Here is a 24,084-nt window from a genome sequence, read left to right as displayed (position 1 = left end):
TTGCATGTTGCATCCTCTATGTTTTGCATCGGATCTTCTCTTGCACCGCACCAGTAGCCAGGCAAAGAAACGTACCGGGGGGGCAAACAATGGAAACTGCAGGCTAATCCCATGGGGACTCGCGACCATTGTGCAGATGCACTCGCAAATTGCCAAGGTATGACAGTACAAAGGACCTGCCACTCCCATGTACGTATGGAACAAATATTCCCTTGGGTTTATTCGGTCAAATACTGCACCACTGCCAGGCTTACTCTGCTTTGACCGGACCCCATACATACATGTGCTAGCATCCAAGGACGTGCGTGTCACAGTAAAATAGCAGTGATTTGGTGGGCAACCGCACGGCGGATTAGCTAGCCAGAAAGTTCAGAGGTTTCAGAGCAGCTAGCTGTATGTCTGTATGTTACCATGTCGGCAACATGCAGGCCTGTCGACCTGGAGGCGACGACCTTTACCATGCAATCGATGTGCAATTCCCCCCGCCCCAAATGAAGGTGGGACGACCTGGAGGCTGGAGGCCGCCGGCCAAAAGAGATGCTGTCAGCGCCTCGGGGTTCTTGGAAGAAATTCAAGGGAAATTTTACAAGTGAATCTTCAGGGCTGGAAAAGTTGCCTGCCGGGCAACTTTGCTGTCATCTGCATGCCTGTTTCTCATTCTTTGTATAGATGTTCGGATGCGTTTGATGATCCATAATCTGCAGCGCTAGATCGATAGGCCGCTGCTTATCATGATTCACCTCTGATGATGGTTGGTTGTAACTGATAAGATGTTTGCTTCAAGCACAAAAAAGGAAGGAAAAGACGGCACTGCACGCTTGGAGAATAGTATACTAATACTGAACCGAAACTTGTGAACGAAAACTTGGCTTGCAATTCTCTTTTTGGAAACTGACGGCGCCGTAGAAATGGCAGTGCTACATTTGGAATTAGTAAAATTCGAGCACACAGTTTTGGGAAAAAGGAAAAACAAAACAAAGACGGCAGCCATCTGCACTGCCTCTGAGTCTCTGAGAGATGAGAGTGATGAAAACCATGGGCTAGTGGATATGGCAATGTCATACTTCATTTCTAGAACGTCTTGTAATAGACGTTGTCATCAGAGTTACAGGTCACAATGCAAGCCTTATCTTGAATCTTGAAGAAACTCTTCTGATAAAACAATTGAACAAGAAGATAGGCATGCAGTATCGAACGGTATCATGATTTTTTTTTACAAGGCGCGGTTTGCTGTGAAACATGTTGGGTTTTTTTTCACTGCGTTCGGCAGGCTGGAGCTGGAGGCTGGAGTGGTGTGAGAGAAAAACACTGTTACCTGGCTGGTGGCTGGAGTGGTGTGAAAGGAAAATACTGTAGGGCTGGAGGCCTACCCACCAGCCGAACACGGTCATCCAGAAACCACAGCTTAACTAGCTATAAACAGTGCGGGTAAACGATAAGGAAAGTAACATGGTAGCTAGATGATGGAGAGGAACAGACAAAAACTCTCGCCCACTTTGCTCAGTCAGCAGCACGGACGTGGGCTCGCCACGTTGCCATCGCAACCACACACGTCCGCAGCCAGGCTAGATGATGGAACGAAGTATATTTACAAAAAATTTTTTTGATAATTTACTACAGTGATGCTACAGTCACTAGCACGGAGTTCTGAAATTGGTTTTATAAACTGACTATATTTGATACCGTAATAAACGGTCAAAGTATCACTATTCACTAACGCACTACAAAACCAAACGGGGCCATTCATCCTACGCAAGCAGCGAAAATTCCTCCAAATATCGACACCGCTAGCAGTTGGCAACAAATACAATCTCGACAGTATGCCCCTCTCTAGTACTAGCGGTAGGAATTCGGATTTAAATTTTGAAAAGAAAATCGAAAGAACCAAGCATTCGCCTTACCGTTATAACATACTCTCTCGCGACAAATAATTTTACAACGAGCTTGCATGCACGGCTAATCGTGCATGGATTAGCAAGCAAGCGCTTTCTCTTAATCCTACTACTAGTAGTAACAGAGCAGCCTATCATCCTGCGCGCCCAAAAGGAAAATGATCTCGCGGAGCAGATTGATGATGATACTCTGAGCGCGCATCAGGGCTGGGGCCAATCTTGTTTGGTCAGGTGAGGTTCACAAGTTCACAACAAGAAGGTTGTCGTTGGGACGGTGGTGGCGTTCATCATCATGCGCGCGAAGTCCTGGAAGCCGACGAAGCCGTCGCCGTCGGCGTCGACGCCGCCGATCATGCGGCGGCAGTCGTCGAGGCTGCAGCCCTCGGCGCCGCCGCCGAGGATGGCCTCCATGACGGCGCGGAGCTCCTCGGCGGTGATGCGGCCGTCGCCGTCGGCGTCGAAGACCCGGAACGCCTCCATGAGGTCGTCCTCCCCGCCGGGCGCGGGCGGCTGCGCGGCCATGGCGGCCACGGCGTCCAGCTCGTCGTCGGAGGGCTCCCCGTGGCCGAGGCGCCGCAGCACGGCCTCCAGCTCCCGGCGCGGGATCTCGGCGGGGGACAGCGAGAGCACGGACCGCGGCGTGGAGGAGCGCGCGAGCGTGTCGTCGTCGGAGGAGGACGACGCCGACGCGAAGGACGGCGCCTCGCTGCGCGACAGGGAGCGCTTCCCGCTGCCGTCCTTCTTGCTGCCGCTACTCCAGGACCGCTTCGGGGACGGGAGGGAGAGCTTCCTGGCCAGGGACTGGACGGAGAGCTTCATCTTCTTCTTCTTCTTGCGCTGCCGGTGCCGGTGGGGATGAAGGAATGGGCCGGGCGCAACGCAATGGGAGGGAGGCGGTGGTGGGAGGGGAATGGAGAGGATGGAGGGCCGAGCAGCCGAGATAAAAAGGCGGGGGCGGGGACGGGAGGGGAGGGAGTGAGCTTCGCGGAAGCTTCGCGGGCGCCGATTTTTCGGCTTTTGGTCCCGTCCCGTCCCGTCCCGTCCCCTCCGCTTCGCTGGTTTGTTATTACTGGGGACTGGTGCGGATTTATTTATCTTCTGCGCGTGACCCGGATCGGCTGCGCGAGCTGGAGGCTGTTGCAACGCCTGTGGCGCGCCCCATCCTCCTTCTCTGCCTTTTTAGTAGTTAGTTAGGGCTAAAAACTAGTAAAAGAGAGGTGGCCCGGCAGCCACCTTGTTCATCGAGTTGGCAGGCCAGATGGTGACGCTGTTGCCAAAAATAGCTGAGGCGTGATGTAAATGTGCTATCTTAGATGGAGCGCGCAAGGATTAGGTCAGACCTAACACTACAAGGTGGGACGCCAATCGGTCTCGCCATCGGCACCTGCTACTATATATGGAGCGGTGGTTCTACAGAGCGTCCAAAGAGGATGTATGATGAGTAGCAATCACTTCTTCATTTGCTAAGGAACATGACCATTCACTCCCTGATTTCCATGTGACAAAGGAGAAATCCTGAAACATGTCTTTAAGCGGCCAAAGGAGAACTAACTTTTCAGTAATATAACGAGTATGAGTACAAAATGGCAAGATTCTAAATTAACTAGGAGCTATAGTCTACGTTGTGAGAACAAACCTCCCATATCTGACTATAATACTTTATTGATAATATCATGATAGTGATTTTTCTAACTCTTGTTGACAAGTATATACTTCTAGAACACGAATCCCCTCCTACAAAAGATGAACCATTTTTTTTCAAAATTGCCGTTGCTATGATTTCGATCTCAAGTTGACGGGCTCAACTCTTCAATTCTTTTTTTTTCCTCTCAAAACTTCACTAGCAGGATACAATTTTTATCCCATGGTCTGAATGGAAGTGTCATATTACATACAGTGACTTCTCATATTACCTGCAGTTCTTGTAGAAAGAACGAAATACTAAAATGGAATTCATGTGTTCGTGGACACAGAGGATCCTGAGTATCATTTTGTGATGGAGAAGGTAGGTCCTCGTAGGAGTATGTTGGGCTCGGCTCCCCATCGCTTATTCTATAGCTGCCCTCCTGTCCTGTGCGTTTGGTTTCTTTATTGATGTCAAGGGCGAAGAAATAAAAAGGAGCAAAACCCTTGCTAGTTTCAAGTTAGCTTGTGCCCTTAAAAAATTCTGATACTCTGCTGGCCTCTCGTTTTTAGCTGTCGCCGAGAAGCCTGCTGGCATGGTTAGAGATCTAGGCCCCGTTTGGGGAGGGCTCCTCCAACTGGTGGAGCTGGAGGCGGAGCCGGTGAAGTCGTATTTTCGGCTCCACAGGCTCCGTCGAAATAGTTGGGAAAAGAACTGTAGCTTTCTGGAGCGCTCCCCTGGAGTCCGTCGTCAGCGTGGAGCCGCTCGTGGAGCCCTGCTAAAGGCGTCCTTATTATCAGTACGCACTAATGATATTCTTCCTACAATTTATTTAGAAAAAGTCTAAATTACTCTAAAAAACCAAAGTCTGGACAAACCCTTTAAGTATCTCTTGGTTCTATTAGACCCCTAAACTATGTTATTCGGTTTGATTTATCTTCTAATACAATTTATCTATTTTTATTTCTCCATATACAAGTGGAATCTTAATTTATAATTTGCAGTGTTGTAGTGGGCATCACAATGTATGCAAAAAAATAGTATAATTTTTTATCATTATTTTTCTATAATTTTGTATTGTAGGGGTTAATTTATTATAATATATCACATGATTCACACTGATGAAAAATTCTTGACATATTTTCTAAAATATGTTATGATGTCTGCTATCATACTGCAAATGTTAATTCAAGATCTCACTGGCGTATGGATATATAAAAAAATATATCTTATTAAGGGTTAAATTGAACTAAATAACATAGTTTAGAAGTAAATTGAATCAGGATATAATTTTGGGGATTATCAGTACTTTTACTATACTTGAGGGGGCTACTCTAGACTTTTTCTGTTTGCTTATATTTGCACTAGCACAGTGCTCGTGCATTGCTACAGGTAATATAATAGACCTATGTAATATCATCAACTTTGTTCATTCACATCATGTACCGGCTGTGTTGTGATTGTGCGAAAGTACCTGTTCCGATTGGGATTCCTATTCATTTATACGGGTTCCGATTAGGACTCAGATTGATTTGTTCAGACTACGATTAGGATTCCGATTGACGGACCAAGAAAAAATTGCTTGCTTTTTTTAGAAATAGTAGAGAGAGATAGCGATTACATTAGGCAATGCATTTGTGATTAAATCAAGCTTGTCTGTATTTGATTCCAATTTCTCGGAACCTAGCTACGTACCCAGCTGTTACTATTTCTTCCTTTTTAAAATTGTTTGATATGAAGACTGGAACGTACCATGTGCTAGAACCAAAAGGTGCACATTAATAGGCGCAATGATAGCCGATTAGCTGAAAAGGACTGTTTACCGCATCATATCGGTTGCATTATATATACTTTTTTATGCTATAGTAACTCTCTCTCTCTCTGTGTGTGTATATATAGGTACTTGCATGCATATGGTAGTTGCCTAGTAGTAGGTACGTTTGTTTACGATTTGATAATTTTGTCGATGACTCAATTAGCATTGGTGATCAGGGTTGTGATTGGTAACTGACGGCGCGGTGACTTTTATATATATGTTGGTTAGGTAGGGAGTTTCGAACTGCGGCAACTTAACAGCTAGCCGACTTGGAATATATTAGACTGGTGTTACTCCAGTTAGGAAGTGGCCAGTTTTAGTTACACTGACATTTTAAATCTCGGCTATATTAGGCCTGTTAATGTTAATGGGGCCAAACCCGCCCCTAACTCACCCCAACCCGCAACTAGCTAGTTAATTAAACCAACCCAACTCGACCCAGATATATAAATTTAGTACCCACCCCGCCCCAAAATGCGGCCATGGGTCTCATGAAGCTAGGGGTTAGCGGCTCCACCAGACAGGTCAAGGCAGGCCAGCGGCCTTGACCCGGGGCGAGGCCGCGCCCAGAACGCGCGTGCACGCCCACGGCGCAGCTGGCGCGCGTGCACGGCGCGACGCCCGCGACACGGCAGCGACGGCGGACGGCGGCGCGGCGAAGCAGAGCGGGCATGGCTGGGACAGCGCGTGCACTCCGTGGTCCAAGCAGTGGCGGACCAAGAATTGAAATCTAGGATATGCCATGTCAAAATTTCAACAAATAATTCGGTATTCGGTATAACCTAAAAAGTGGTTATACAACAAAAAAAATTCCACGAGAAATTCGATATAAAAACAATTAGATTCAATAATTGTATAGATTACAATATAAATAGTAGAAGCACATTAAATCTTAGAAATGTATATAAAATAAACTTACACACCTACAATAGGTTAGAGAGATTTACCTTATTTCTTTTTATCAAGCATATGCTTCCTAAAGTTCATGAAAATATTAATTATATCATCTTAATCCACTTGAATCCCTCAATTGTTGCATCTATTAATCTATATGTGACATCAATTATCATTTACTGATCTAATGCTTTACTAATTTATTGGCATGCACCTCAGTTTGTGGGGGGCATTTGTCATGAACCTCTATTCTTCCTCCCATCGATCCTCTTCCTTCCTGAACGCTAGCGCGGAGCTGATGGGATGGCTGCCGCGAGCTCCGCGCACCCACCAAACCAGCACGCTGCTCCGCTAGCTTGCTGCTCAGCGCACTACGCCGCTGGCATGCCTGCTGCCAGCGCGTGCTCCGCGCGCCTGCCGCGCTGCTACTTGCCGCCGGAGCGGGCTCCACGCGGTGCCGCGCTGTTGCAGACTCCGCCGAACCGCCACCGGCTGAGCCCTGTGGTGCTTCCGCTGCACCGCTGACTCTCTAAGCACCCGCAGTGTTGCTGGATTCGCCGCGCTGCTGCCCGATTCATTGCGCCGAGCCGACGCGGGCTGCCGCTCAAATCAGTCCGCCGCAGTTCAACTCATTGCGTCGCCGCCGAAATCACACGGGAGCGTGGGTGGGCCGGATCTTAGGGTATGTCATGGCATACGTGGACCACCCCGTAGGTCCGCCCCTGGGTCCAAGGTGAAGCGAAGCTCACCCGAGGCTTTAGCAGAGGAAAACGGCGGCGAAGTGGCGACGCGACGAGCTGAGGCGGCAGCGGACGGCGAGCTCCGCCGGGGGCCCTCCATGACCGGAAAGAAGGACGGGTGAGGACCAAAATCGGTCGAGGAGAGGGAGGAGAAGCTCCCCGCGCAAAGAATTGAAGGGAGTCTCACCGGAGGAGGAGAATCGACGGCGGCCGGATTTGGGGGAAGGTGATGGTGGCGGTGGCAATAGAGGTGTGGGGGCTAGGGTTTGGGACAAAGGGGGCCAGGATGGCTTTAAGGGGAGAGGGGCGGGTGACCGGTGCGACGGGGAGGGTGGCCGGCGAGGAGGGCAGTCGGCGGCGGCGGGACTGTGGAAGACAGCGGACGTGGGCGGAGTCTCGCTGCGAGGACTCGACTCGCGAGTCACCCACCGCCCAACCCGCACCGCACTTGATGCACCAGACCCAATCCGCACCAACCCGACAGTTGTTAACTTAAAACTCGTTTCCACCCATACCAATAAGATCCATCTCAGTACCTGACCCGAAAAACCCAAATGGCACCCATACCAATAAGATCCATCTCAGTACCTGACCCGAAAAACCCAAATGGATCCGCCCCACTAGCAGAGCTAGGCTATATACTACTAGCCAAGAATATATTTTTATTTTGAAAAAGACAAGTCGTCTCATTTTGCAGCCGCTGATGTGCAGCTGCTGTGTAGCAATAAATAAATGCCATAACCAGCTAAAAAAATTGGCGTGTTTTTCCTTCTTACATATCGTCTCACGACACATACGCGGTATATGCATGGAACGTAACAGGAAGGAGTGTGGCTTTCCCTGCTACTGATCCACGTACGCACGGATATGATGGCACGTACTATATACATATGGAGATTTTGCAAGCCGCACACGTCCAGTCCCCGGTCACATATATATTCTGTCTTCTGTTTTGCCGCGTATATATATAGGAGCGAGCGAGTAACACGCAAAAATCGAATAATTGCAAGATCTGGATCCAAAGTTGGGGATGTAGTCTTGACACTGACAGACCACGATAGATTGCTCATGTAAAAAAAAAAAGTTCTCTCTAGTCTGTATATCTGCAGGCCGCATATTGCACTGCGATATAAAGGTTGGAATATTGAATTATTCCTTTGCCTGAAAAATAGCTGTCCATGCATATATAGATACATACTTGTACGTACAAAACATCTCTTTCGTGTCTTGTTTTTTTGACATCAAGTTTGACCGCTCATCTTATTCGAAATTTCGTACAAAATATCACTTCTTTTGTTGTGACTTGCTTTATTAATAGAAGTTTTTTTTTCAAAAAAAAGACTTAAATTGATGATATTTGCGCAAATTTTTTGAATAAAATGAGTGGTTAAATTTGAAATAAAAATTTAAACGAACTATAATTTGAAACGGAGAGAGTATTTAGTAAGATGTGAAGATGGTGTGCAGGGCAAATTTAGCCCCTGGTATAGATATAGGCCTTGTTTGGTTAGGGGATGAAAAAGTTTTTATGAAATTTTTTTGCCTTTTGACCACTAATTAGAGGTATTAAATGAAATCTAATTATAAAATAATCTCCACAATTATGGTACTATAGCATGCGTTGTACTTAATAAGCTCTTTGACCGCATGATTAGAGAATGATTAGAGACGGTTACTGTAATATCACTGTAGCCAATCATGGTGGAACTTGGCTCATTAGATTCGTCTCGAAAAGTTATACCCATCCATAAAAAAGTTTCGCAAATAAACTTCGTTTACTACTCCATACATGCATTCGTCTATTTGTGAAAAAAATTTCAAGGTGTAAACCAAACATGGCCATAGATACTTGTGGATACATTGTTTGGCCAGCTGATGAGGGAGGGAGTTTCCAGGAAGCTTCCGGCGGCCATGTATGGTCTGGTCCTCATCATGCTCGAGGTCGATCCTAGCTCCACACGACAATGCAAGGTCGCTAGCTCCGCACGACTAGCGCGGCGCACTCCTGGTCACTGCTCGCGCACAGACAGCTCGGTAAAGCAAACGACAGGAGTGGAGGTGGGAGGTTTGTTCGGTTTTGACACGGCCTCCACCGCCCCCCAAAACCGTGTTGAAACCTGAAACCGACGTGCTTGCATTGATCTGGCTCATCCGCACTACACGCTTCTGCCTGCACGCGTCCGTCGTCCTTCTCAACCTGCTGCAGATGAGATAGACGATACTGCGTTGGATTGGATTGTCGTTCCTCATCTCGGATCGGATCATTCGATTCACAATCATTGGATAGTCAGGTCAACGACCGAAACACTGGGCTTCTTGCACGGCTCATCTTTGTGATCTGTTGCACTTCCAATCGCAACAGAACCGAATGAACCTTTTTCTTTCTTTCTTTTTTGAGAGCAACCTTTTTCTTTCTTTAGGGAGAGCAAGCTAGCTTAATTAATTATCATGCAGGTACCAACTATAGATAATAGATATGCGGGTCGTTTCTGAAATTTTGAATGAATGATTGCTAGCTGCTCCAGTAGTTTTCTGACGAATACACTATGCAATCAGGGTGACCGCGCTGGTGACGATAGATGGACAAATGTCGCACCAAGCCTTTTTTTTCTTGGAAAGAAATACGCAGCATCGTCAACCTTTTCGATCATCTATGGTGATGGTCTTATGAAAATGTTGATCGCGCGTAATGCAGCAGCACGTAGCTAGTGATGAGGACATCGCAATGCTGGAAATGCGCGAACCAGCCTCATCTCCATGTTACAAGTCGACTCCAATTCGATTTTCACGTTCATCTCGGATTCAGCCAACACTCCTGCACGGTTTCGGCGATATCTCCCTCATACAGAGTCGGAATGAGGTGATCATAATCGTGGTAACAATGATTCTTTTGCTAAAACTAAATTTACCATGATTCTTTTTGCTGGTACTGCTGATCCTGAGGCTTATTTAGATTGGGAACTCGCTGTTGAACAAAAGTTTAATTCTCATTTGGTTCCTGCAGAAAATAGAGTTAGACTTGCTACTAGTGAATTTACTAGTTTTGCTTTGTTTTGGTGGAATGATCTTTACAATGCTGGTAATGCTGCTGCTGTGCCTCAAACTTGGCCTGTTTTGAAACAACGCATGAAGTCTCGTTTTGTTCCTCCTTATTACCAGCGCGATCTACGTTTAAAATTGCAAAATTTAAAACAAGGTGATAAAGGAGTAGAGAAATATTATCAGAAATTGCTTATTGGTCTAGCACGTTGTGGTATTCGTGAGGATGACGATGATACTAGTGCTAGGTTCTTTGGTGGTTTAAATCGTGATATACAGGATATTCTTGATTACAAAGACTGGACTCGTTTTTCCCAATTGTACCATCTTGCTCTTAAGGCAGAACGGGAAGTACAGGGACGCCGCATTGTCCAACATTCTTTCAGGTCCAACACTGGGAGATCGTTTCAGCAGCATTCCGACGTTAAGAAGCCCAAGGCGCCTATTGCTAAGCTACCAGCAACACCACCAGCTCCTGCGCCAGCTTCTGAGGTAAGCAATGTGTCTACTGTGCAGGCCCAACAACACAAGAAGCATGCTACGCTTGAAAGGGGGTCTTCGAGTAGATCATCTACAAACATCGTGTGCCACCGTTGCAAGGGAATGTGACATGTCATGAAGGATTGTCCAAGTACTCGAGCTTTCATCGCTGCATCTGATGGTAATGGATATGTAAGTACTAGCGATGTTGAGAATGAATTGGTTCTTGCAGCTAACTTTGTTACAGATTCAGAGGATGAGGGTGAGGCAATTGATTCTGTGGCTGCGACAAAGGACCTTCCTAGTCTTCTTGTGCAGAGTGTGCTGACTTCTAAAGCGGAACATGAGGATGAGAAGAAAATCCAACACAAAAATTTGTTCCACATGTTTCTCTAAGTTAAGGATTGTCGTGTTCTCACCATAATTGATAGCGGAAGTTGCAGCAATTTGGTGAGTTCAGATTTGATCAAGAGGTTTGGTTTGCCCACTCGTTCTATTCCTCAGCCTTACTACCTTGAATGGTTCAACACTAGTGGTAAGACTAAGTAACTAAATCAGCACACATACACTTTTCGGTTAGTTTTTATCATGACTATGCTGATTTTGATGTTGTACCTATGCAATCATCTTCATTGTTGTTAGGACGACTATGAGAATTTGATAATGATGTTGCACACCATGGTAGAACTAATACATACACTTTTATGCATAAGAACAAAAAGATTACTTTGCTTCTTTTATCCCCAACTGATATTAGGAAACATTTTAATGAGTTTGCTGCAAATGATAGAAAACACCTCCTAGTAATGACTCTTGTGATGCTCAAAGTAATGGAATTAAATTGAAGGATGGTGTTTATATTGCTACTACATATGCTGCTGCGTTATGTGATAACTCTGATGCACCTTGTTATACAATACTTTGTCGGGATATGTGTTTTATTAACAATGATCCTATGCCACATATTTTGCATCCTGTTGTCACTAACCTTTTGTAGGAATTTGATGCTGGGATGGAGTCGAGGACGACTCCAATTCAAGAAGGGGAGGATGATGAGGACATCGCCACGCTGGACATGCACGAACCGGTCTCATCTCTAAGCTACAAGTCGACACCAACTCGGTTTTCACGTTCATCTCGGATTCAGCCAACACCACTGCACGGTTTCGGTGATATCTCCCTCATACAAAGTCAGAATGATGTGATCTTGGATGTGTTGGAATCGTGACGACGAGACGCTTCTTTTGGTTCTTGTCCCAGCTCCAGAAGCCTCGTGAATCATTCTGTGTGCCCACGGGAAGGTGCTGCGACACCTGTTTTGGGCCTTTTTCAGGCTTTGTATCGTGTCGGGCCTTAAACCCAAGTTGTGGGTGCCCCCCTGGTCGCCCCAACCCTAGGACACCCCCTTCTTCTTTAAACTCAGTAGCCGCCGCCGTTTAGACTTGGGTTTTGTTTAGTTCTTGTGTTTTCCTTCGAGAAACAGATATTGATTCGTTGTAACTGTGGCGACAAGTCCTTTTAGTGATCCAGGGCCCCCGTTCTTGATCTCCTCCACTGTGTCGATTAGTCCTTTGGAATTGAGTTCTCGAACCCCTCTTTGATTCGCTTCATTCATTTTTGCAATATCAAATTGTGTGTTTACATCTTCTTGCTTGTGTTCTTCGATTCACTTGCAGGAAAAGCCTTCTCGGCGAGGTCAATCAAATTGTGCTTGGTTGATAACCAACGGAGCAGTGGTGTAACGGTTGCTTGACTTTGAATCGTGCTGATTAGAAGCCGGATCGCCAACGTCACACACTCCACCAATCGAATTTACCTCTACCTCTCGGAAGATCGGGCCTAGTTCTCATCAGCTAGGGTTGTGGGAGATGCGTATACAGGATGAAGTGCGGGACAACAAATTAAAGGCACCAGCAGGCAACAGCTTTGGGAGCATTATTTCTGACTGTGGCTAGTATATATTAGCCTCTTTGTCCCGGGCCTGGCTTGCATGTAAGAGCCAGGGCTGCCTGTAGCCAGGCTGTGTGCATGCAAGAGGGATGTGTTTAGTTGCCTACTTCATACCAACTAGGCCAACAGGAGATGATGTTTGGTTGCCTAAATGCATAGGCAGATGCAAATTCAGATGCAAGAACTTGTTGTTTGGTTGGCTAGATACAATGTGGTTGAGTTACCTCTTGCATAGGGTGGTGAGGTTACCATCAAGCAGTACATAAGTTCTCATATCTAATTTGAAAGTAATATTACATCAATTTTGTAATTAAAAATACAATGGCCACAGTTTGAACTAGTAACATTGCACACAGGACTACTATTATGGCATCTTTACATGTAAATGGCGTCCTGTTAATGTTCGGTGCAGCAGTTGTAACATGTGTTCGGTGCAGCAGTTGTGACATGTGTTGCAGCAGTTCTATATTTTTTGTAGCAAGCACCACTGAAGCCGTCCACTTGAGCATGGAAAGCCTCCCAGCTTGAAAACACACCAGTTTGGCGACCAACACGAACTACATACCATGACATAGCTGAAAGCATGGAATCTCAGTAATTGATTTGTGCTCAGATCATGTACACATGATTCAGGTAATCATCAAGGCAATGTAGTTGTGCTAAATTTTGTACAAGTAAGAAATTATAGCCAAGCAAGGACAGAAAACAACAGAACACAGTAAACTCATGTGAGTAAAGAAAATGTAAACAACAGAATTGTGCTCAGATCATACATGCATCATTGAGATCTTCATAACAGGCAAATGAGTTGTGCTCAGATCAATCACAAATATAGAAGGTAATCATCAAGGCAATGCAGTTTTGCTCTAATTCTGTACAAGTATGAAATCAAAGCCAAGCAAGGATAATAAAACAATAGAATTGTGCTCAGATGAAGCATGGATCACTCATATCATCATAACAGGAAAATGAGTTGTGCTCAGATCATGCACAATACAAATTCAAGTGTTTATGACATCACAGTCAATGTAACTGACTGATCAAATACATCATCACAGAGCTACTGCATCATCAACTGGCACCTTCAGCTACTATCAGTGAGACCTACAACTAAACCACATCACCCAACCATGAGTTAACTACCTACAGAGGTAGGTATCCTATCTCAGAACACTGAGATAGGTACCATATCTCATACCAAAAAAATAGGAGCAAAGTGTTGCAATCTCCAGTTAGCTCTGTCCTGCACAAAAGAAGGAACTGCACAAAAGGAGGAGGAAGCAGCAAGGTGGTGGCTCCACTCCACAAAAGAGAGATCAGTCAGCAAGCATGTAGATTGATCTACATGTAGTAATGCTTGGCAAGACATGTCCTAAGCCAAAGGACATGGTGAGAGTCACTCATGTTGACAAAAGCATCACCCTGGGCTTTGTTGTCCACCAAATGGGAGAAAGCAACGATCAAAGCCTCCTCGGTGAACCCTGGCATATACATTACTGCACCATAAAGATCAGGGTTGACCACCTCAACCTTTGTCTCTCTGATTGCAGCTGCAACATCTTTAACTGCCTCAGTCATACCAGTGAAGACCACATGATCCTCCTCAGTGAGGACACACCTCTTTCTTTTGTTGGAAGGCCCATTGTTCCCCTCCTTGTTCTCCTTGCATGCTTCAGCAAAGACCTTGGCAGCATCCTCCATAACTTTTGCTGCCTTATCCTCATCACATGGTTCGGTCTTCACAAAGCCATCAGCAAAGTCAGAAGGGCTACCTAAAGCCTCATTGGAACCCATGGCATACTTGCCAGTGGCCAAACCATTCCCAAAAATGGTCTCCATCTCCTTGTAGTTTTCTATGTGCTTGTTGAGAAATTCAGCATCCTTGGGGTGAGCCTAATTTTATTGTGTAGCATAAGTTAGGGGAAGAAATAAAGATGTGTGCTTTTCTAAATAAAAGAGAAAGGAAAGAGTGATCCAGGCAGCCCACACAAACCTTGATGTGTCCCAGGTAGTGCTCCTCAACCAAACTAATCATGCACACATCATCAACCCATTGGGCACCACTGAGTTTCCTAAGCTTGGACACCCTAACCCACCTCTGTCTCCACTTCCTCAAATGGTTATAGACTTGAGTCCCAGTAACCTCATTGCCAGTAAACTCCTGCAAGTACTTGGCAACTTGGTTCAAATGGACTTCTTTGAACCCCTTGTCCGTTCTAACCCCACTCTCAATCAGCTAGCACATACGCTTCAGCAGAAACTTAGACATGGCACTAATCCAGTGCATAGCACCCCTAGTGCACTGCTCAGCACCCTCTTGAACTTGCTGAGCCCCACCAACCTGGGTGACAACCTCAGAAACCTCGTTAAGGTCAATCCTATTCACTTCCTGAGCCATCCCCTAATTGTGCCAGCCATACATTGCCTCAGTCAGCAGTAAAGTCAACATAGCATAGAATACAAGAGTAAAGATGCATAGGCTCAGCAAGAAAACAGAATTATCATAGCACAACTCATTGCCTTCATCAGTAAAGATGCATGGTTATCATCATAGCACAGAGTAAATGACAGAAAAAATGCATAGGCTCAGCAAGAAAACAGAATTATCATAGCACAACTCATTGCCTTCACCAGTAAAGATGCATGGTTATCATCATAGCACAGAGTAAAGGACAAAAAAAATCATAGCCTCAGTAACAATATTGAATCATCATAGCACATGTGCATAGCCTCAGTTACTTAAAATAGTAAGGCACAGAGGATTGAATTATTATTGCACAAAGTTCTTGGCCTCAGCTAAATTGAGTAGAGTACTACAATATTAAATCATCATTGCACATGTCCTTAGCCTTAGGTATCTAATTATTACATCATTGCACAAGTACATAGACTCAGCAAACTGGAAATAACAATTCAATACAGCAACCAACATAGCAAGACCTACACATGGTAGTGGCCCCTATTGTTCCACATGGCATCAGCTATTTCATCCCTTCTAAGACCCCATGTTGCATTATCAATTACTTCATCTACAGGTTCATTACTAGGATTTGGTACCCATGTGGCTTCATCAGGGAATACTTCATCTTGCCCATGCCCAACAATCCAGTTATGAATTATGCAGCATGCAAGAACTAATTTGACTTGTGTCTTGTATGGGTGGAAAGACTTGTTGTCAAGAATACGAAAACGATTCTTTAAAGCACCAAATGCCCTTTCAACTATGACCCTTAGGCTTGAATGCCTCAAGTTGAACAACTCTTTCTTGTTGGTAGGATAATTCCTTCCACCATATTCTTTCAAGTGGTACCTAGTGGCTCTGTATGGTGGCAGAAACCCAGGGCGACAAGCATAGCCAGCATCCACTAGGTAGAATTTACCTATACAATTAATTAGGTAGGCAACAATTAGTCATAGGACCTATGTGCAAGTCCAATTGTTGAATCTGGTTACAAGTACCTGGTGGAACCCTCAATCCATCATCTCTCTCTGTAGCATCACCCAGAATAAGGGCATCGTGTGCAGATTCCTCCCATCCAGCTAGCACATAGGTGAATCTCAGATTAAAGTCAACTGCAGCAAGCACATTTTGAGTAGAATAGTGCTTCCTACCCCTAAATGCTGCTGATATCTTTGCAGGCACTCTAGCATGAACATGGGTACCACCTATAGCACCAATACAGTCCTACAGATTATGAAGATGTGTGATTTCAGTTTGGTCAAAACTATAACAAACTAATGGTCAACCTTACAATGAATTAATTACCTTCAAGTATGGAAACTATCTTGCGCTATTTCTGATTTTAAGCGTTGTCTCCCCGGATGGTGCCCTAATCAACTCCTTCCTAAGCTCACCAACAGCATACAACACCTCTCTAAAATACTTACTGACTGTTTCAATGGACCTCCTAAAGTTTTGGTGGATCACTCTAAATCTCTGATTGTGTCCCACTACATGGAGGAACATTGCAACTTATTCCTCCACAGAACTGTGTATGGTGTCCCTCAACAAGTTCCTCTCCCTAAACAGGTTACACAGATTGAAAAAGGGAGCTCTACGCATGCGAAGCATGTCAACACATTATGTGTCATTGCAGTTATATATTTTGTTTAGGTTGGCTTGGCGTTCCTCGTCCATGGCACTCATTGGGGCATAAGTAATCCGAGGCTGTGAACTACGTCGCACCCTCAGCCTACTCATGAAGTATGCATAAATGACATAGACAAAAGCAGCTGCTTTTATCACAAGCATGCGTCTCTCCTCAAAAGGATTCATCTATACCAGTATAAATTGCAAAAACATGACTCAGTAACAAGTACCAGTAGTGCAACAATAAATTTGCAACAATCATAAGGTGCTCAGAAAAGGATTTGCATCATCGCCTACTGCACAAGTGCTCAAAACTACTTCCATTCATATTAAAAATCAACATCATATACTAAGAACATGTGCTCAGATTAATATTTACAAGGTACTATCATAGGCCAAGAATTTGTGCTCACTTTCAGAATACATATGACAGTAAATAAGCATGCATCATCGGCTAAGAACATGTGCTTCAAATCACAGTATCATAAACATCATAGGCTAAAAACAAGGGCTGGGTAAAACATTTTTTACCGCAAAATCCGAGCACACAAGCGTCACAGGGAAGCCTGAATCACACGATGCGAGCCAAGGTGAAGTAGGATCTACACAGTAACATTGTCATTAGTACCAAACCCTAGCATAAAACCAAGAACAAATGAAAGATGTAGGCCAGGCATGAACAAATGTAAACCCTAGGGGAGGGGACTTGCCTTTTTCACCTCGAACAAGAACAAGCAACACGGATCCGACCCTAATAATGCTCAAATACATAAGCAAATCAACAGAAACGGAGAGGGACATGGAGGAAATCACTAGATCTGAGGCGGATTTGAGTTTACCTTACAAGATCTGAGGCGGGTGAGAGGGGGAACACCGAAATCAGCAACCGAACACCATGGATCCGAATCGAGAGGGGGAACACACAGATCAGCAACCGAACACCATGGATCCGAATCGAGAGGGAGGAAGGTTTTCTTTACCTGCTACTACGAACAGGATCTCGGCGACCAGGCAGCAGGAAACAACAGAGAAGGCGGAGAGGAAGAAGGCGAGCACGAGCGAAAGAATGGGGGAGAGGGACGGCAATGGTGAGCATATAATGAGGAGCGATGATGGGAAAGGGAGGGCGGTAACCCTAGGATTCCTGCGCGCGCCTCCCCATCTCCCGCCTGCACGCGCGGAGCCAAAATTTCTGGCCGCCATCGCCCGCGCTTGCAGCTCGCGCGCCTGGCTCCCAAGAAACAAAGTTCATGGGTGTTTCTCCAAATGCAGGCGGAGGGGGTGAAAATGCATGAGGGGGCCAGGCCCTGGACGCGGTGCGGGCAACCAAAAGTCCAAGTGCTGCACCCAGTGAGCCTGGTTGGGCCAAATGCAGCGAACCAAACACGCTCTAAATAACTGTCGTTGTTGGTATATGAGTCACAAATTTAACTTAATTTGTAGAAAATACATACAACAGTTGTATTTCTAAATAAATTTATTAAAAATTTTGATTCAAAAATCTTTCTAACGATAATGATCATGTACCATAATATTAATATTTTTTTAAAAAATATTTGATTAAAGTTATTTCTCAAAAAATGAAAACTATAGATATTTAGAGACAAGAGAGTAGACAGATGAATGAATGGACGGATGGATAGATTGGATACATGAAGCCAAGCCACCCAGGCACCCACCCATGTGAGGTGCCGTTGGAGAGCTAGCTGGTTTGGTGGGTGTAGCAAGTGCGAGCTACCAGTGGTTCAGTAATCTTCCTGGCTCCCTCAACCTCAACCATCGAAGACAGACTGCTGGGCTCGCCCTCCGCCCAGCTAGCGTCTGAACAACTAACCGAAGACGGGGTGTTTTCTTTTTCTTTTTTGTTGCTAATAATTAGATTGGCATTTTACCATGCAGCAGCGTCGCGTCTGCTACGCTTGCAGAAACAATACTGCTGAACAAAGAGGCAGCAGCTTATTACAGTAGCAGTCGAATCTAAGTACTCTGTTCGTTTTAAATTATAGGTTGTTTGATTTTTTTTTACTTCAAGTCTAACCACTCGTCTTATTCGAAAATTTGTATAAAATATCACCTTTTTATTGTATCCTGCTTTATCAATAAAAGTTCTTCAAAAATAATTTAAATTTAACTCTGTCTGCGTGACGAACTGGCCACCCGTGTGCGCGCCGCGCCGCACCGCACGGCACGTTTGTCTCGCACTCGCCGCTTTCTCGATCGCATTCGCATCGACTCAACCAAAGACAAGGATCGGAACGACCCTGACGTACGTGGCCATGCGCTTGTCTTGTCTAAACCAGCAGCTAGTAGTAGCAGAACGAAGCAGGTGGGTGGCTGTCGTGTGCCACGCGCTGCAAATGGATCGCCGCCGCCGGCTGGCTGCCCGGTGCCCGCTTCCTACCCCTTGCTAGCAGTCGGGCGTCGCGCGCGTGGTGGTCAGAGCACGCTTCTTCTCTACTCCATCTGCCCGGCCCGGCCGCTTCATTGGTGCCGACCGAGCTCACATGCAGACGACAGTGTCCGGCCGGAGCAAACGTCGCAGTTGGCACGCCACGCCCTGCTACTACGTAGCTACAATTCCACACAAGCCAAAACGTGCTTTCTTAAGTTCGCTCAGGCTGTCTTGCTTTGGGCCCGAAATCAGTTCAGGTTCCGGCCCGGCCCGGCCCGGCCCAGTAGGTTCGTCCGCCAGATTGTGACACCTTTTTCGTCAAGTAAATAAATGTTTTCCATCTGAGACTCTCTCTCTCTCTCTCTTGTCTGATGATCCGAAGGCGAGTTGAGCTAGCGTTGGACGAAAGACAGAAAAAGAGAAGAAGCTACTATTTTGGAGCTCCATGAACGAACAACTTGCCTGTAGTGTAGTAGGTGGGGATCTTTCAGTTTCAGAGTTTTCCTGAATGAATGAAAGAATTTCAGATAGAAATGGTCAGTCGCTTCCCATCTGCTCTTTCCTCCAACCCCACAAAGCCACCGTTCAAGAAAGAGCCATCCTCCGGGACAAAAGAAAAGAAAAGGAAAAAACGCACGCCCATGGGCCACACAGCCCGGCCCACCCCGACCGTTAACCATCACCCGGCGGGCCCACTGCACCCTCACCTCCCACCGGCCCACCATCAAACCCGCCTCCTTCCTTCCTTTGCTCCCCCAATTCCAATTCCACCCCGGGGGGCTTCCATTTCTTCCTCCTCGCCTCCTCTCCTGCCGGCAGCCTGCTAGGGTTCAGGGTTTTGCGGCCACCATGCACCACCACCTGTCGCGCCTCCTCAGGCGCCGCCTCCTCCACCCCGCCGCCTCCGCACCCTCCGCCGCTGCCTTCTCCACGTCCTCCAAGAAAACCTACGCGCGCCGGGCCAAGCCGCCGCCACCGGAGCCCGCAAGCGCCGGGGACGATGTGCCGGCCGCCTCTCCCGTAGCGGAAGCGGCGGCCGCGGAGGCGGAGGCGAAGGCCGCGTGGCAGAGGGAGAAGCTCCCGGGCGAGCTCCCGCGGCCGCCCACCATCCCGTTCCAGCCCAAAGTGGCCAACACCGTGCGCCTCGTCGGCACCGTCGGCGCCCCGGTGCACTTGCAGCGCACGGCCGACGGCCGCTTCTCCGCGGTCTCCGTGCTCGTGCAGGACCGCCGCCTCGACTTCCCCAGATTCTGGTGCGACGATTGCTTCCTTTCCCTTGCTGCTTTTCTGTACTGCCTGCTGGTCATCTCTTGCCACAGTTAGCTAGTGTTTGTAGCTGGAGAGAGGGCGTACATGTTCCGACGTGAGAGGCATTTCGTCACCTGGGGTGCTCCCATGTCGCAGGTTTCGGTTTTGATTATGGGAGTAACTAAATGGATTGATGCTTTATCTGTACAATTGCGAGGTGAACCGACCTGTCTGACTACAATAATATCACAAATTGTGGACTTATGGTCTGTTGAAAATTAGATTTTGCCCTGATCTTTGACTATTTAGTGGACGGCTGTATATATACAGTCAGGAATAGTTAGTTAAATGATAAAAATCTAGAATTATTTCGGTATTGTTTGAGCAGTCTTGTCCAAAAATCTCGGCCAGAGGAAGTATCGCTTTTGTTGATTCTGCTGGAGTCTAGGTTTTTTTTTTGGCATGTCTTGTAATGTCGTTTGAATATTTGTCTCATTTCATAGAATATTCATGTGCATGCTTTTTCATTCTTCTTGTGCATTTATGTATTCCGATGTCACGGTTGCTTTCATCTTCAGGGTTCCCATAGTTTTCAAAGACGACTTGGCACAAATAGCTGCTTCCCACTTGAAAGAAAATGATCTTGTCTATGTGTCTGGGCAATTAACTTGTGATGTTCCACCTCTCAAGCTTGATGATGGCCAAGCAAACATTCAGGCATGTACTTCTTTCACACAACCTTTTTTTTTATGTTAGTCTGTTCTTTGTAAAATAGCATGAAGGAGTAACTGGATGCTCTGCTCATATCTTAGGACCTATGTTTGGATTTTATCTATTATACTTTGCTTTGCATTTGGCAATAAAGAAAAATTGAGCAATTTTAACTCTCTCTCTCTCTCTCTCTCCGCGTGATTAATGAATGGAGCCAACAGTAAAACTGACTACATGGTAATCTCTAGGTTTTAGCACACTTACTGTCATTTGTTGATAGTAAAGTTGTTGAAACGGATGTCGTAATCGATGAGGAAGAAGGATTTACGGAAGTCGTCGAGGCTGAAAAGAAAGTTGAAGAAAAAAGAGTCAGCTCTAAATATCCACCGGGCAAAGTTTCAGGTACTATATATATTTATCTTAACCACACACCCCTGTCCAAGAGCCCTGATCCAATGTGATAGGTTCACTTTGTTTAGACCCTCTCAAGGGATTTTTGCATCTAATAATAGCTGAAATTAATAAAACTGAACCATTCAAGCAGTTGGTTATGCATCTTTGGTATGTCATGACACTTTGTTGGTTATCCGTGATGGGCATTAATAACAAGAGATATCTTTCTGGCACTTTTGTTGGCATGTGCATTGGTTTAGTCTCTAATTGATGAATTTGTTTGCATAAAAAATGTGATTACTAATTTGTTTGCAAATGGGTTATGACTCTCAAGAACAAACTTGATTCCTAAAATAGTAATTATGATGTAAGGTTGTGAGGAATGAATGCTTGAAAGAGGAGGTATGAGATGTTTTTGGCATTTGGACTGGAGTCTAGACCCCAGGTGTATCAGATGCTAGCTACTTTTTCCTTGAGTCGGAGCGAGTTGAAGCTCTACTGGCCATGGGCCCGCCTGCTGCAAGTCTTTTGAATAAAAGAGGAAGATGCTGGCGAGAGCTAAGGAGGACGGAGAGAGGGTGGGCCCCATGGTTGGAGAGAATAATTTGTTTTTTTATTGTTAGTGGGACCATGTTTTAGAGCTAATTTTAGAACCTAGCCTGAAAACCTCCGAGTGACATTTAGGTGAAAGGAAAGAAGTTAGCCTCTCTACTATTGCTCATGCCCTAACACAGGAAGCGTCTAACGGTACACTTTCACTGCACTTGTTGTTCCTGATTACTGATGCATGGTTTCATTTACTACATATAAAGTGGGCAAGCAGTTATCTGTCTTAAGATCATTGCAATACACAAAACTATTATGTGAATGTGGGACATTTATTTTTAGGATATCGTGTATGTTTGTTGCACTTGTAAAGTACATTACAGGGGTATGCAAAATTATTAGGATATTGTTTGGATAAGAAGAATTTTGAATCTTAAGGATTTTGTGCAATTTCAGATTATTTTTTTGTAAAAAATTCCAAATGTTTCTCCTCCTCCAAACGTGATGGAAATATTCTTATTTTTTTCATAACTAGTTCCTGTAATGTGATTTCAGTTGTAAATTATAGATAACTTCTGCAGTTTCTGATGAGGACATGATATTGGATTCTCAGGTTACAAAAGCAAGTGGGATAAGTTCAATAAGCTGTGGAATGATGTTATAACTAGACCACAAGATTGGACTGATAACCGGCCACAAAAGAAGAATGGATCTGTGAGCATATTACTTATAGAAGTTCATTCTCGTCAAACAAATACAGTTTGTAAGCTACTAATACTCTATTAAATGCAGATAAGTGCAAAATATCCTGATTTTAAGAACGAGGTTTCAAAAGAGGCACTCTGGCTCGACAGTGCACCAACCGCAGTGCTTCAAAAGCTGGATGATTTGGTCTTCAGTAGTGGTTATGCTGCAAGCAAAGAAGATAAACCTTACAGTAATGGCACACAAAAAGGGAAAATTTAACCCTTTTTTCACCTTCCCTTGTTTATCGAAGTTTTTTGTGTATTGCAGGTACCGGTACAAATTGGTCGAAATTTAGGAAGAGCCCAGATGCTTCTGCTGTGTCAAAACTAAAACCTGGAGAGGGTATGGAATCTGTTCTTTGTTCCCTGCTATTACATCCCTCACAATGCATATCTGCATGTTCAATTGTCCGAAATCTATCTTGAGAGCCTCTGGCTATTCTTTTGGTTCCCTTACAATGCATAGTGCTTTTTTTTTGGCAAGTGGTATGTTCTCCATTGCTGTGGGTTTTCACATATAGATTGGTGTTGCATGTTGATGGCTATAAAATTACTACGGCATAGCAAATCTCTTTTCCCCAGTCATTAAACTTGATAAATTACACTTTCTCCAATAACGTCTGCTAATTTCTTAAGCAAAACATTCCCTTTTTCTTGGCCACAGAAATAGGTAGTTTGTCACATATAATCTGTTTCACTGATGTAACATCATTTTGCTTTTAGAGGAGTTGTGGCGAGACCTCCTGGACAATCCAGCGAATTGGTGGGACAACAGAGCAGACAAGGTGTGTATAAAAGGGTAGAAAACACATTTCAGTTTTACTTTTCTTGGTCGGATCTGTGCGAAACATTGAGGTATCTGGTTCGGACATGCAGCCCACACCAAAATATCCTGATTTCAAGCACAAGGACTCGGGCAAAGCTCTGTGGATAGGAACCAAGTCACCTCAATGGGCTATCGATGCCCTTCCACCCTTGAAATTTAAGGGAGGCAGCATGGGTGCAAGAAAGCAAGAGACCTTGCTGTCATGAATCATGATGGATATAAGAGCTTGGCCTAAGTGTAAGCCCTTATCTGTGCTATATGCACATCTCCATTACTAAATATTGGGGCTGTCTTTGCGTAAAGGCGTGTGGAAATTATCTTATAATTATACATACTAACACCTGATTCGGGTAGAGTACTAAACAAAATTCAGGTTGAGCCATTTCGTGTCAGGATCAGGATGTAAATAGTTTCCAAATTGATGCTAATGCGTATTGTCACATCCTGTCGGCGTAATTCATATACCTTTGAAGCCCCCGTTTTGCGGTTTTGGATATTACCCTTTGCTTTTGGCTCGCGTTTGTTGCTGCAAAATTATCTTGGGTTGTATCGGGGGACCGACACAGCTTGCGAGATGCATGGGTGGATTATGATGGTTACTGCTGTAGGCCCATTAAGAGTCTGTTTGGGTGGGTGGCTCCAACCTTAGCCCATAGGAACGTTACTTGATCCCGGGCCTGCGTGCACATCTGACCTT

General features: G+C 45.3%; 2 protein-coding genes, 1 long non-coding RNA gene and 1 pseudogene across 3 annotated transcripts; 1 reads left to right on the top strand and 3 right to left on the bottom strand.

The window, feature by feature from the left end:
• Positions 1 to 1,671: 1,671 nt before the first annotated feature.
• LOC120709240 (probable calcium-binding protein CML35) lies at positions 1,672 to 2,816 on the bottom strand. The gene has a single exon (XM_039994789.1). The coding sequence runs from the start codon at positions 2,709 to 2,711 to the stop codon at positions 2,139 to 2,141; it is 573 nt and encodes a 190-aa protein (XP_039850723.1). The 5' UTR covers positions 2,712 to 2,816; the 3' UTR covers positions 1,672 to 2,138.
• Positions 2,817 to 6,142: 3,326 nt separating this feature from the next.
• LOC120709239 lies at positions 6,143 to 7,712 on the bottom strand. Its single transcript, XR_005689603.1, has 2 exons — positions 7,154 to 7,712; positions 6,143 to 7,060 (listed from the first exon to the last, which is right to left on the bottom strand). It is a non-coding gene; the product is annotated as an uncharacterized LOC120709239 (long non-coding RNA).
• A 6,064-nt stretch (positions 7,713 to 13,776) lies between these two features.
• On the bottom strand, positions 13,777 to 14,833 carry LOC120710323 (annotated as a pseudogene).
• Positions 14,834 to 19,654: 4,821 nt separating this feature from the next.
• On the top strand, positions 19,655 to 23,864 carry LOC120709238 (protein OSB4, chloroplastic-like). The gene is made up of 8 exons (XM_039994788.1): positions 19,655 to 20,170; positions 20,744 to 20,882; positions 21,125 to 21,278; positions 22,429 to 22,529; positions 22,608 to 22,752; positions 22,830 to 22,904; positions 23,285 to 23,346; positions 23,438 to 23,864. Exons 1-8 carry the CDS (start codon positions 19,767 to 19,769, stop codon positions 23,591 to 23,593), a joined length of 1,236 nt encoding a protein of 411 aa, XP_039850722.1. The 5' UTR covers positions 19,655 to 19,766; the 3' UTR covers positions 23,594 to 23,864.
• The last annotated feature ends 220 nt before the right edge of the window (positions 23,865 to 24,084 follow it).

This window comes from Panicum virgatum, chromosome 5K (genome assembly GCF_016808335.1).
Source record: "Panicum virgatum strain AP13 chromosome 5K, P.virgatum_v5, whole genome shotgun sequence".
Classification (NCBI taxonomy): Eukaryota; Viridiplantae; Streptophyta; class Magnoliopsida; order Poales; family Poaceae; genus Panicum; species Panicum virgatum.
Note: the sequence above shows the minus strand (reverse complement) of the source record. Positions and strands in the feature narration are given on the sequence as shown.